The sequence below is a fragment of the Passer montanus genome, unplaced genomic scaffold (genome assembly GCF_014805655.1).
Source record: "Passer montanus isolate IOZ18808 unplaced genomic scaffold, ASM1480565v1 scaffold4, whole genome shotgun sequence".
Lineage (NCBI taxonomy): Eukaryota > Metazoa > Chordata > Aves > Passeriformes > Passeridae > Passer > Passer montanus.
Genome location: NW_024368818.1, coordinates 8529903 through 8544888, shown reverse-complemented (window position 1 = coordinate 8544888; position 14986 = coordinate 8529903). Strand labels below are relative to the sequence as shown.

General features: G+C 36.2%; 1 protein-coding gene across 2 annotated transcripts in view; it reads left to right on the top strand.

The window, feature by feature from the left end:
• DYNC2H1 (dynein cytoplasmic 2 heavy chain 1) overlaps nucleotides 1–14986 on the top strand; it is a 145427-nt gene that overhangs the window by 95917 nt on the left and 34524 nt on the right. For both annotated transcript variants that reach the window (XM_039718294.1, XM_039718295.1), the window contains exon 83: nucleotides 13275–13391. In XM_039718294.1, coding sequence (XP_039574228.1) covers nucleotides 13275–13391 — 117 coding nt within the window. The remainder of the gene's footprint in view (nucleotides 1–13274; nucleotides 13392–14986) is intronic.

The following is a 14986-nucleotide window of genomic DNA, read 5'->3' as shown; positions in this document are numbered from 1 at the left end:
GACAGAGACAATGTGTGATGAGCTGACCACAGCCCCCATTCTCTGTTGCTCTGCACTAATTGGATTGGAGGAGGTAGAGATTTCAGGAATGAAGTTGAGCCCAGGAAGAAATGAGGGATGGTGAGAAGGCATTTGAAGATTTATTTCTCATTATCCTAATCTGATTTGATTAGCAATAAATTCAATTAATTTCCACAATTCAAGTCTGTTTTGCCTGTGATGGTAACTGGTGAGTGATCTCTCCCTGTCCTTGACTCGACCCATGAACCTTCCCTTACATTTTCTTTTCCCTGGCCAGCTGGGAAGGGGAGTGATAGAACAGCTGTGGTGGGCACCTGCTGGCTAGCCAAGGTCAATAATAGCCAAACCCAACACACCTTCAAAACGCTTGAGGACATCAGAGATGTAAAATAATCCTTTGGGACTCGTTGCTGAAGAGTCCACAGACCGTAGCTTCTCACCAAATTTTCAAATAAATACTACAAAAATTATTTATTTGTAGATTTTATATATGAATTAAAATTTTTGAGGTCTGAATACTTATAATGTAAATATTAACTGGGTTCCAGTTCACCTCAACTGAACGTGCTGGAAGTATTTCTCCTCCTGTATTTTGTCCTTTGTAATTTTAATTGCTTTTCAACCAGACCAGTAATACTCTGGGGTTTAGATGGTTCAGACTTTGCAACAAAATTACTTGCTTTAAGAACCTTTTTCATACTAATTTTATAGTCTCAAATAGAATACAAATCTATCATTTTCTGTGACATGGTAGAGGATATAAGGTAATTTATTTTTCTCAGATTTAATTTTTTAAATTTTCCTTCTTGCTGGAAGTCACGAACTTCCCCTTTTATTTACCAGAACAGACATTTTTTTTGGAAAGTGACATTGGCAGCAAAACTAACATAATAGAAAAAATATTTTCTAAGGGTGATAGTCATCTAACAAAGCTTTATTTTTCTTAAGTGCCTAATCTAATGGTTATCCAGGCTCCCTGTGTATTAACAGTCCAGCTCCAAGATACCGAATTCATACCAGCTATGGAGTGAATTATGTTGATGTGTGAAATCCTCTTTCCTTCACTGATATTATCTTCAGTTAGTGTTTTAATATTTCTTAAAATACCTCCTGTGTTAACACCAAATATTTTATTTAGAGGTTATTCTAACATTTCCCACAAGTCAATGGTATTTTAAAAACAGATATCATGGAATTAGAGTTTATCTTTGAAATACAGAGAGGTTCTGTTAGATTTCTAGTTCAGCTCTTAGAGGATATTTTGTTTAAATCCTGCTGGAAAAGACTTGTGATGTATTTATTGATTCAAGCCTCTTCAAATTCTTCTGACTGATATTGGAATAATTTGTTATGAGTTTGTTTTTCTTTTAAGTGTTTAGGTACTATGATAGAAAAATATGGTAAGCCAAATTCAAAGCTAATTGAAATTAAAACAAAGAAAACCCAGTGTAATACCTCTCAACTAGCTTCAATCAAATGAGTATTATCCACCTCTTCTTAGCTAGTCATCCATTTCATTTTTTGTTACTAAGGAAAGACAAGCAGCTACAGGGAATAATTTGTGCCAGTCTTAGATAGGCATCTAAAATAAAGGAGTGAATCACCTTTTGGAATTACCTATTTCTTTCCACTGACCTTTCAGTCAAGCTTTGTAATAATGTCAGCAGCATTTCTAATACTCGTATAATGAACATTTTAATGAGCATTTAACAGGTTAAAATACCTGTAACTATGAAGTGTTGTTTACTGAGAACACAGGAGGGTTTCTTCTCTCCTGAAAACTGGACTACTTGAAAAATTAGATTTTTCTTAGAACAGGATTTTGAAAATAGTTATTTTGCCATTTCCGCATTGAGTATTGAAAAAATGTAAATGCAGTTGTTACGCTTGCACCTCATATCTAAGTATTCAATTTCAAATTGAAAAGTTCAGGAGGAGGAAGTGAAATTTCAAGCATCCTAAAGTATTCAAGTTATAGTGCTTGTCTCAAAGGCAAAAGAGGGATTTTATTAATTAGTAGACATATTTTTTTGCTTGTTTTATTTTCCAGGGCAGTGACAGACCAACACATTTCAAATTTCATTTGTTCCTTACCAGTTTTATTTTATTGAACTGCTAAAGCAAGTGAATGGTTCCCACCATTATGCATCCTCAGGCAAGGCTATCATTCACATTAATGGCAGAGAGTGTGCCTGTGAGACAGTGACCTGGCACTGTCTGCCAGGGTGCTGGGAGTGCACTCAATCTCTCGTTGAGGTCATTGGTAAAGATGTTGAACAGAACTGGCTGCACTTCTGAGCATCAGCAGCACCACTTGTGCCCAGCCAACAGCTGGAATGAGTCCTTGTTAGTGTATTCATGGTCTTTGCATGGGCTGTTTATTTCCCAGTATTATCTGCTCCTTTGCTTCCTACACCATGCACAGAGGCCTTAGAATACTTCCGGTGTTATGTACCATGCCTCAGTTATGTTCTCTTACATTTGGTCAATGCCCCCTGTTTTCTTTGAACTTTTTCATCTCAGTTATGTTCTCTTACATTTGGTCAATGCCCCCACACATTTCATGTGTTGAAACCCATTTCACCTCTAATTGTTTCCTGCTGGTCTTATCTCCAGCTGGGCTTTGGCTTTTCTAATTTCATCTTGAATTGTCCAAGCAGTTCTTTCACTGTCCTTGATTTTTCTTCCATATGTTCCTTTTTTTCTTTACCTTTCAATCCACAGAGATAGTCTATTATGTTTCTTTTTCTTGGGCCGGGTCTCATAATCCCTCAAAACGAAACATAATACACCCAAGGATAGCTTTGCTATTACTTTTTGGGCATAAAATAAGCAGGATTACTTTTGCTGCAGTGTTAGAAACAAAAAAGGTTTAATAAAAGGCAAAATAACAAACAGAAAAACTCGAGCCAGGTGCAGAGGTCTGCTCCTGGTATAAACACCTCACAAAAGCACTTTAGTTCTTTTCTACCTGATGGGCCAGGCGGGACTTTTTGGCTTCTATCCAATTAGATGACCTCGAGTTTTTGGTGAAGTCTCTGAGGTCCTATGAGGTGGCTTTTCACCTAATCGGTGAGAGAAACTTCTGGGCTTCTTTCCTTTTTGTGGGACTCTGTCCTTTTTGCCACTCTGTCATTAGGGGGCACACTCCTACAATACTCCATGCTTATTCAGTCATTTTGCTAAAAATCCTGGCCTTCCTACACATTGAGGGGACTTGTTCTGAAGCTCATTCAAAAATAGTCTTTTATTTCTCCTTTTTAACCAACTGAAATTAATGTGCTGTCCACTCTACTGCCTCAAATTTTCGCTCTCTTTGCTATACTGTATCATGTTGTCCCTCTCCCTTACAGCCATTAAACTAGTGTCTTATTTCCTTAAGTCCAAAATCTTAATTCTGCAGTTTACTTCATGGTTATCTTCAAAACATATATAAATAATGTTTTTAATAATAATTTTTGCCTGCTTTTGCAATGTGGGCTCTTAACCAGCACTTCAGAAATTTCCTTCAGTGATGTCATCATTAATAATACAGCTTTTTCACATATATTTTGAAATGTATGCAGAGTTGCAAATAATGGTATTTAGAGGGCTTCTGTGACTAAAAGGTAACTCTAATTTAAGATTTTGTAAGCTATAATTCCCATGAAAAATTTGTTGATGCAGTTCTTTGACATACTATAAAGCTAGTATTTTTTTCTTAATCTCAGTAAAAATCTCATCTTGCAGATCACTGCTATAAATATAACTTTGTTTTGGTACGGAACTCCAGTGCACAGTATTATACTACAGGGAGTATTTAAAAAGGCCTAGGAATGATCTGTGCCTGTATTCATACTTATCTTCTGTATGTGGGAGGAGTGACTGATATCCGAGAGGGCTGTGCTGACATTCAGTGAGACCTGGACAGGCTGGGAGGTTGGGCAGAGGGAAAGCTAATGCAGTTCAGCAAAGGCAGATGCAGAGTCCTGCACCTGGGGAGGAACAAACCCCGGCACCAGCACAGGCTGGGGCTGACCTGCTGGAGAGCAGCTCTGCAGAGAAGGACCTGGGGGTCCTGGTGGACAATGAGCTGTCCCTGAGCCAGCAGTGTCCTCGCGGCCCAGAAGGCCAGTGGGATCCTGGGGTGCATCAGGAAGAGCAGTGCCAGCAGGTCAGGGGAGGTGATCCTGTCCCTCTGCTCAGCCCTGGTGAGGCACACGTGGAGTGCCTCAGTTCAAGAAAGATGAGGAGCTGTTGGAGGGCGCTCCTATGATACCTGGGGGACTTGAGCATCTGTCTTACAAGGAAAGGCTGAGAGATTTAGGTCAGTTTTACCTGGAGAAGGGACAACTGAGGGATTTTGTCAATGTTTACAGATATCTTAAGGGTGGTTATCAAGAAGATGGGGCCAGAATCTCTTCAGTGGTGCCCAGTGACAGGACAGGGGCAAGTGGTAACAAACTGAATCACAGGATGTTCCATCTGAGGAAGAGCTTCCTAAATATGAGGGGGACATAAAACTGGACCAGGCTGCCGGAGAAGATGTGGTTGAATATCTCCTCTTCTGGAGATACTGAAAACCTGTCTGAAGGTGATGCTGTGTGGCTTGCTCTGGGTGAACCTGCTTTGGCAGGGGTGTTGGAGTAGATGATCTCTAGAGGACCCTTCCAACCCCAGCCATTCTGTCATTCTGTGATTCATACCTTGACATTTCATACTCATCATGAATGGCAGCTGAATGATTTGAAAACTTGAGAGATTGTTCTAGCAGAAATTCGACGTAGGGCATTAATGTTCACATGTTACATCAGCATGACTTTCTATCTGAACAATGTCAAGTTTAAAATCAGGCAAAAACATGTTACTGAATTGAATACTCCATAGAAATTAATACTAGCACAGAAATCTCATGCTGAATCATAGATGGGATTGCTTGAAGAGAAACAACAATTTCTTTAATGAAATCCATCAGAAATCAAAAGGACTAGCTAATTGAACTTTAGTGCAGTGACTAAATATAGTATTTATTTAAAATAAATACTCTTGCTCTTTTATCTGTACTTGAAAATGGGAAATGTTGTAGGAAAAGGTTACCTTTTTATAACAATTTTTTATTAGGTGATGGATATTTCTCAAGCTAAAATTAATATTAAACTAATAATGAAGAACAGTGTAGAGCAATCTAGTAGACAAGGTACAAATCAAGGTCAGGAAACATGAAGAAAATTTTGCCTCATTAAATGTAATTGCAATGATGTCACTGACTTCAATAAAACAGATTATTTTTTTTACTTAGTTTCTGATGTGCTTTTATTTTCAGCAAGTCACTGGCTGATTCTGTACCTCTTCCTACTATTCTCTGCATATCCTTTTCCTTAGATTAAAACTGCTCTCTGTCTCACTAAAACTGTGATCAGGTATATGGTTCCAGTGATGCTTTTTGCCTTGTTTCTGAGAGCAACAGAGACAGAAGGTGTGTAGGGGAGGGTGTATGAGGACACTGGCAACTCTTAAATTGCTGGGTCATGCTTGAGTTTGTACACCAAAAATCCATGGTTGTCATTACCCAAGTAAGATAAAGAAAAGTTAGGGTATGTCCACCCAATATTGCAGTCATACATCTGACTGCAGAATTTCTACTGTATGTAGAATAGGTGGGCTGTTGTGTGTGGTTATTTTTCAAGGTGCAGCTGTAATGATAGCTGTAGCTTCTTGATTGTTTGTCAACAGACACAATTTTCTCTTTCATAATCCAGCTCAGCAGGGCTCAGAGCATGAATTTTATATTTACTGTTCCTCTGTAATTCTAATTATACCAGATAGAGTAATATGTGTATAATTATTGAAAAGTATTTTTACCAAAGTATTTTAATTATTGAAAAGCAATTTCTGTTAGTATTGAAAGTCTCATGTTATTACTGTAGATTCCAGATGAACATGAATTTATTTTCTTAAAATAATTTAGCAATTATATAACCTTTCAATTGTTCAGAGCATTTAATTGCTGACATTTATTACATCCCACATCACAAATACATGACTAACAGTCTCTAGTAGAAATTGATGAGTAATATCAACCTATATTTAATACCCTGCAACTGAGAGATCTGAGTACCTAAAAGGAATTTTGAAATATGGGGAGTATTTTGAATACATCTGTGGTGATGCATGAAAGAAATGTGCTGTGCCATTAATGGAGTGGGAGCCACAGTACTGTGCTCTAACAAAAAGAGATAGAAATAATCTCTTTACCAATTTAGTGAATCTATGTAATGCTTCAAATAACCTTATTAATTTTTGTTGGACTGGTGCTGTGTATATGAAAATATATTGGTGGTGCCCTGCATATGAGAAGTTGGTTCTCTTCTAAAAACCAGCTGCCATTTTCCAGTCTCCTTAAATTTTATCAGGGTGTGTGATTAGTTAAGGTCAACCACCTCTTCTGGCACTCCTTTTGGCTTTGTGGTCTCCAGGTCATGTATATCCTGTGGACCTCTATGAGGTAAAAATCTTAGTTGTTCTTTAGGAAAAGGTTCAACTAGGTCTTCTGCTGTCCATCCACAGCATGCTGCTGACTTTCTTCCTTCCTCCCCTGAAGCCCTGCTCTACAGAAGGTCTTCCTGTTGTCAAAGGTCTATGATACATGATCACTTCTGTATAAAGGAAGATGGAGGCATGGTTAATGTCTTTGCCACGTTTACTTTGTATTTGGTTGAGAAGTCATGTATCTGTATAGAGTCCAGCCGTGCTTCAGATCCTTAATGAGTGAAAGTGCAGCTTTGAGGTGACCTTGATGGAACAAGAAAAGAGCAAGCATAGACCTATACTGTCTCTTACTGATCCACATGTAGTAGGAATGATTTGCTTACAAGTGCCATTTAAGTACCTTCATCCCAACAGCATCCATGGATCCTGTTCTTGCAGAGAGGGTAAGGGACACAGGCAGGGTCTGAAAGTCAGAGAAGTTTCAGTGCCAGCTCAGTCTTAGGCTGTGTTCTCAGCAATGAGGGAACAGCAGCCAAACTGTGAGAAACAGGATGGAAGCACGTAGTTCTGGCAGAAGGGATGTCACACAGAAACCTGCTCCCTCTTGTGACACAGTAAAGACACAGTTGCCCTGCACTGGGTTAGTACTTCCACAGTATTTACCAAAGTAATTAAGCTATAGCTTCATATTTTAGTTTGAGCTGTAAAGTCTTATAAAACCAGAAATATCTCCTTAAACAGCTGTGTAAAGGGATATATTGTTTCATTCTGAGAAATGGAGCGTAGAAGTGGTTTCTGTGCTAATACTACATCCTTTTAAAACTGGTAGATGGCAGTAGAGTATCTACTTTGACATCTGAGATTTACTAAGAGGACTTTGCTTGATTTTTCTACAAAAATAAAAATTCTTTTTTATATGTTTCATAATCTTGAAAAAGTACCAGTTATCTGACTAGCAAATATTTCCAGCTTTGCATTCTTAGAACAGTAATCATATTGAGTTCAGAAATTATTTGATTTTTTTTTAAATTCACTGTCAGAATTTCACAAGATATTTTTTACTGTATTACTTTCCTCTTTTTCAAGGCTTAATACTGTGTATAAAATTTGATTTGATTCCAAAATAATACAAGACTTAGATGTAAGTCTGCATTTATTATATATTGTATTTGTGAAGTAGCATTTTTTGCAGTAGTTGTGAATGACTGAAAGCAAGACTTTTTCTTCATCTTGTGTTTGAGTAAAGAACAGAAATAGATTTTGTGTTCCTAGAAATCTGGCTTGACTGAGTTTCAGAGAAGGTAAAGTTAAAATCTTGACATTTCTTCATTTTTATTTTTTCCATGAATTTTGATTTTCAGGTAAAACATTACTTTTTTAGTAGTTCCATAGGAAGTTGCATGGGAGCATTCATTATCTTTATAGTTTTCTATTTTGTTCATTATCTCTCATAATTTCTCTAGATGCACATGTTTTCTATTCTAATGTGCTGGTCAATATCATAGCAGCAGATGTCTGTAGATGCACCCAAAAATATGTAATAGATTAAAAAGCTGAGATGCACAAGTAATTTAATAACTTGGTAAATAAATATTGACAGTCTTAGTTTGACCACGCCACCTTTCTTAATATATGCAATTTGTATTTTTCTGTGCTGATAACTCAGAAAAAAACATACAGTGCATGAATTTTCCACTAAGAATAGAGTAAATACTTGGTAGCATTTTCTCTAGGCTGTTCATCAGTATTAGGTGCATTGTTCACAAATAAATTACTCTATTGAATTTTTTGTATAGATACTGTTGTGATTAGTTAACCTTACTTAAAACAGATTCTACAAAGAATTGTGATTCTGAATAATCTTTTTGCCCCTCTTTAAACAGACCATTATTGGTGATTGCTTTTATATTTTTAGTATCCCTTTTTCTATCCCTCTCATATTTTTAATGAAGGTACTGTTTTCCTACTTACTTTCCTACTTTCTTTACTCTTCTCATTATTCAGAATATTCAGATTTGTATTTGGTGTGCACTAGCAGAACATGTAAGAGCTTTTAGTGTATAATATATAAAAGAATACATTGTGATAACAAAGGAGATCATTCAAAGGTTAATTATTGTAAAAGTACTCTTACTTTGAGTGCCCTGTATTATACATTTGTGATTATATTTTCAGTTTCCTTAGTACTATAAGTACATACCTGGGTTAGAGTGCAAACGATAGGATTCCACAGACCTGGATGTATGCATCTGTGCTGGTCATTTCTGATCTCGCTATGTGCTCATAAAAACATCATGTTTAAGGCAAGCTTGATAAGAGTAAGTTTTGAAGTTGGATATAGGTTGGCCTGATGGTATTGTATACATAGTACATTGAGAGAAACTGAATTCTTCTCAAGCTTTGTAGGTAGGTTTCCAGGAAATTAAATTAAAATCCTCATTCTAATTTCCACAGCATAGACCCAGCTATCTGAGGTACCTATGTAAAGAACTTAGTTTTCCTATGTACTCAATAAAAGAACCTTTCAAATGCAAGTTATACCACTTAAGATGTGTCTACTGATTATTTAGGGAGACTAAGGTGATAATATTTTGGAGTAAGTTTTAAGTAAGCTTTAAATAAGTACCTAAGGATAGATAAGGGTGAGTTTGTGCTTGCCTAATGTGCAACCTCTTTCAACCCAAGAGTTGTTTCCTCTTCTTAAATACAGATTTCTAATCATATTCCCTTTGTCATCTGCACCAAGGTCTCCTTCCTTCTAGGTACTTATCCAGTCTGTGTGTTCATTCCTGTTGCTTTGGTTTTCATATAATTCCACAAAATATATTCCTGATAGTACTTTTTCTTTTAAATCCAGTTTCCCTTCCAACTCAAAACTTATTTCTGTTGCCTGGAGGTGAAAATACTTAATTGGAGCAACTGCAAACAAACATACCACCATCCTTCGGACACTTCTGTGATACACCTGAGAATTCTAATAGGGTGATATATCTGACTCATGGTTTTATTCAGGTTCTTCCCAGTATTAACACATTTTTTTCCCAGTCCATGCATTTGACTCTTATTTTTATGGGACATAAACCACAACAAGAAAGGTCCAGATGTGATATTATGGGAAACGTTTTAATTATTAGGGTGGTAAAGCAGTGGAAGAGGTCATCCAGAGATGTTGTTCAGTCTGTGTACTTGAGATTTTTCAAAACTAGATAAAGCCCTGAGGAGCCTGGTCTGGTTTTAAAGCTCATCATGTTTCCAACAAGTGATTAGACTGAAGACCTCCCTAGCTGCTTTCTAGCATTGATTGTTCTATGGTCCTATTAAAAAAATTAATTTCCCTTTTCATTTTCATAACAACCAGAAAGAGACTGATTTGAGAGTACTATGTAAACATTTTCTCAAGCTTTAGCTGATTCAAAGCAGCATAGACTGGTCAATACTGTAGGGAACTTCATTGGGATTTGTGAGAATGAAATACTTGCACCATTCAAGTTCTAATATCAAACTTGTAATCATACTTAAATAGCAATAAGTTTACTATTTTACAATATGTAATTCTTTCCTAAATTCGGACAGATGTGCTGCCATCAAATTCACAGTCCATTAGCAAAATTTGGGGTGTTGAAGCAGTTCAAAGGTGAGGTTAACCTGAGTATTTTGACATGAATCAAATGTATTTTCATCCGTGTCTTGAATGTGAATGATTAATCTAGGTTAAAATTTTGAAAAAATATTCAGGCTGAAAGAGCCACCAGTCCAAAAAGTTTCAGCCAAGCTCCTTATTTAAAAAAAAAAAAAAAAAAAAAGTACAATGAATTGAAAACTATGCTGTCATGGAAACTTTAGGAGTAAATTATGCTACCATCATACCTGCTAAACCTGAGAAAAGACATGGGATAAACTGTAAAGAGTTAGAGATGTTACATGAACGTTTGATGAAGATCATTGTCTGTTACAGTACTTCAGAACACAGAGAGTTAAGATTTGATTTCTTTTGATTCTGTACTCTTAGTTTAAGCATTTAACTTTTGGTAATGATAACCCAATATTTTTTAACTACTTTGGTGAAATACACAAAGCAGAAACACATATAGGCACACTGAAGGAAAAAAAAAGTGAAATAAAGAATAGATTCTGTATTTCCGATTTAAACTATATTGACAAATTTTATAATTAGTTAATTAGAAAAAGACAGCTAACACTGTAGACTAGAGTTAGAAAAATATTTAAATTACTTGATCTTGCAGTCACTACTTCTCAGAATCATTTCAGCTGAATGGAGATACGTGTTTATACCTCTAAAGGCGCTTTGAAAATGAATAGCAGAGTTAATGTTTTCAATCCCCCATATTCACAAAGCAATCATATAAACATTTTTCAGCTTTATAGTATGCACTCACTATATGCAAGTTTATATGAAGTACTACGTACTGAATTACCAGTTAAAGTGTATTTCATATAAATGTTTTATTGCTTAGCAAATTATGGCAGGCAACTACCCAAAAACAAATTAAAAGATACAAAACTATAGCTAAAAGAATGATATCTGGAAGGCACAAATGTGTGTTTATTATCTGTATTGCTTGTCAGAACATTTGCATATGTGCAGAGTGAAAATGAGGAAGAATAGCAGGAATGATAAAGATACTATGATCAAAACATTCATCAGAGAAATTAATTTTTCGCTAAATTAAACAAGAATCTTTTTTGATATACACAATAGCTGGGGCACACAAAGGATTATGAAAGTTTAAAATTAAGTTATGAGAATGAGAGGGTGAAATGTTATTTTATATAACAGAAGCTATAAAGAGCAGTAGCTCGTATTTTCTTTTCATTGTAGCTACCAGAATACTGCCAGAAGCCTTTTTAGGCCTTTGCATACACTGCTGGTCTGAAACCCAGATGAGGTTTGGCTTTCCTTACTTGACCCTAACACAACTGAGCAATGTCTTTCTACCCCTGCTGGGTCATCCATCCTTGTGTCCATCTTCTGTGGGAGACCTCATTGCAGCCTTCATCTTCCTTGTGAGGGGATGAGGTGGGGCAGGCACTGATCTCTCTGTGGTGACCAGTGACAGAGCTTGAGGGAATGGCCTGAAGCTGTGTCAGAGGAGGTTCAGGTTGGCTGTCAGGGACAGGTTCTTCACCCAGAGGGTGACTGGGCACTGGAACAGGCTCCCCAGGGAAGTGGTCACAGCACCAGCCTGGCAGAGTTCAGAAAATATTTGGACAACGCTCTCAGGCACATGGTGTGACTCTTGTGGATGACCAAGGGCCAGGAGTGATCCCTGTGGATCCCTTCCAACTCAGCATATTCTAGGATTTGGAGTTACTAACTTCCTTTACATCCATGATGATCTTCTGTCGTGATTGTTCTTTGACTTGCTTGTCATGCTTGTTTCCTCTGCATCAGCAAGAACTGGTTTTGTGCCTGGAGAATTTTTTTTCTTGAGAACTGAGCAGCTCTCTTGGCCCCTCTTTGCTCTCCAAAACAGTTGCCAACTGCTTTCTGCTAAAAAGATCCCTCACTAAGCTGAAATATACTCTCCTGCATTCTGAGGTTGTGATTCTACTACTGCCCTTTAAATTCTTCTCTCAGGATTTTAAACCGCAGTCTCATGGTCAGTGCTTCTTTATAGAAGTTAAAGTGATGGTTGGGTGTACTATCATCTTGTAGTGCTTCACAGTCCCTATCAAGGCTGATAAATAGGAAGGAGAGGTTTGCTTCAGTGAAAGAAAATGAAAAACAAAAGAAAGCACTTCATCATTGCACATCTTTCAAGACTAGAAAATAAGTCAAATCCCAGCAGAAACAACTTGACTTTCTCTCGCAGACTGTGTTACAATTAAATAGTCCAGACCTTCTGAATGATTAATACATTTCTGCTATGAAACTTAATTCTTTATTGTCAAGTGAAAGAGTAGAGAATTAATAATTTGTTCTCTAGCATGCCTTGCAAAAAATACACTGTGAAAAATAACTAAAATATAACAAAAATGCCAAAAAAATACCAGGGGGGTTATATACAGTTTAAGAGACAGACTGCAATATCTCTGAAGAATTTTAATTTCGGTGGCCTTTGTTCCAAATGTATTTTATCAATTGATTTGTGAACTTACTAGGGTTGTTAACAATAAAAGGCAGTTGGACCTAATGAACTAGAAGCTCTCCTTCTGTCTGGAAGGTTTGCAGTTATTTTTTAAATTTCATGCTTTTTAAATACATATACATTTAAATATGTTGAGGTAGCACAAATATGCAAATCCATAAATTCGTAAATAAGAGATTCTGGTCAGATCAGACTGAATTTCCTATAATTGTCTTGAGTTTTGGTGTGTGATATTTATTGTAAGTATTTAGTAACATATTTTGGGAGTTTGTTTCTCTTAAATTTTTAATTACAGATGGAGCCTAGTTAAAGGCAGAGCTTTAGCCTAGTTAAAGGCAGAGCTCAAGTTTTGTCTCTAAATTTTGTGGAAAAGTGGCTTTTTACATAATTATGCACCTCATTAGTTTTTAAATTATAATTGAATGAAGACAATTACTATAATAAGAAAATATGTAGGGTTTTTTAGTGGTTTAATGTGAATGAAGTTTAAGTATGTTTTGTACTTGAATGTGCCTATTGTTTGTGTTTTGGTCAGATCATGATCAGTAATTAAATATGCAGGAAAGGATAGTTCATAGATAAATTGAAGAGTATTTGCTAGTGTATGGCATTTTTGTACTAAAGAAAAGTTTGTTTATCCTTCTTCAAGTGTGCATTTGTATTCTCATCACTCAGGTCATTTCACAGCTTCGGATCCTGAGTAGGTCAGTAACTGCTGGCTGCAAATTTGACAGAGAAATATGGTCTACAGAACTTTCTCCTGTTCTCAACCTATGGAAGAAACTTAATCAGGTAGGACTGTACTTAATTTGAAAAGACAACTTTTATTTTTCTGGTAAATACATAAAAAATATAGTGTAAGGTATTATCTCAAGCAGTGAAAGATAAGAAGAGAAAAACTAAATTAAATGCATTTGAGGTAGGAAGTACAATGTTGGGTGCATAATTAGCTACGAAGTCTGTATGTGATACAACAGGCTATCACCTCTTTTCTACATATGGGGGTCAGACCACACTCAAAACATAAGACTAGCATCCTCTCTGTGTTTCCAAGAAAAATGCTAATGTACTTTAGATTTTTATTTAGTCTCTTAATTTATCTAATATTCACAAGGAAATGTTTAATGATTTCAAATACAATGAAGTTTTTCCTTTATAGTGTTAAAATATGGTGTTAGCTTTAAACTGAAGTTCATAAAAATCCCCTCTGCATTATCCAATATCACTCCCTTTATGTTCCTTTGTTGGTCTAGCTTGGTTCAGTTTGGTGGTGTTTTTTAACTTATGTTGTAAAGCTTGGTTTCCAACCCTTGAATTCTTATTCCAGGCATACATTTAGATGGCATGGGGGTGAATGCAGACACTCTGCACACTTGGGAAGGATCTCTCCCACTTCATGCTAGGTGCCCACTTGGACATTATTTTGTCTCCTCAGTGATCAAGTAATAGATCGGTGACATTGTGGCCTGAAACTATGTCTTGTACACAGCAGCACTGCAATGGGAAAAACCTTTCCCTTACTCAAACAACCACATACATAGAAGTGACATAGGTACCCATTAGAATTTACCGTAACATTTTGAAGTATCTCATTGAATTCTCATCTAATCCATGCTAAGTGGGTAGGTCTAGGTTAGATATTAGGAAATTCTTTCCTGACATGGTGGTGAGGCTCTGGCACAGGTTTCCAGAGATCTAGTGGATATTCCATCCCAGAAATATTCAAAACAAGGTTAAATGAAGCTTTAAACAGCCTGGTCTATGGAAGATATCCCTGCCTGTTCAGGAGGGTTGGAACCAGATTATGTTTAAGGTCCCTTTCAACCCAAAAAATTTGAGGATTCCACATTGTTTTGAAGTTTCTTTGGTTTTCTAAAGATTTTATGCCAATATCAGATAATTAAATTAATATTCTGAATATATCCTTTAGAATAGGATGGCTTTTATCCTTTTATATCCTATAAAAAGATAAAACCTTTTTTAGGTTTTCTTTTTTTGTGTGGGGGACATTTTCGTGAATGGTTCAAAACAATTTAAATGATAATATTTTTTATCAAAATTAGTTTTCATGATCTGTTCAACCAGTAATTACTTTCAGCTTTGAAAAGGCCTAGACATCTGTAATATTTCACAGACATTGCATGCAGATCTACATTCTCATTCTAGATTGGTAGTTCAATGAAGGCATCATCTTTCTTTGCAGAATTTTTAAAGACCTGGAAATTGGAATGAAGAAGATAGTTGAATTGCTGCTTAAGTTAACAATCATAAATTATTTTATTTATGCATGAATGGGCAGAGAATATGAAACTAAAACAGTTTCCCAGATATGAAGAAGTAAAATTTTAAAAAAGTATTCCTGAAGTCTGTAAAAAAAAAATTATTCC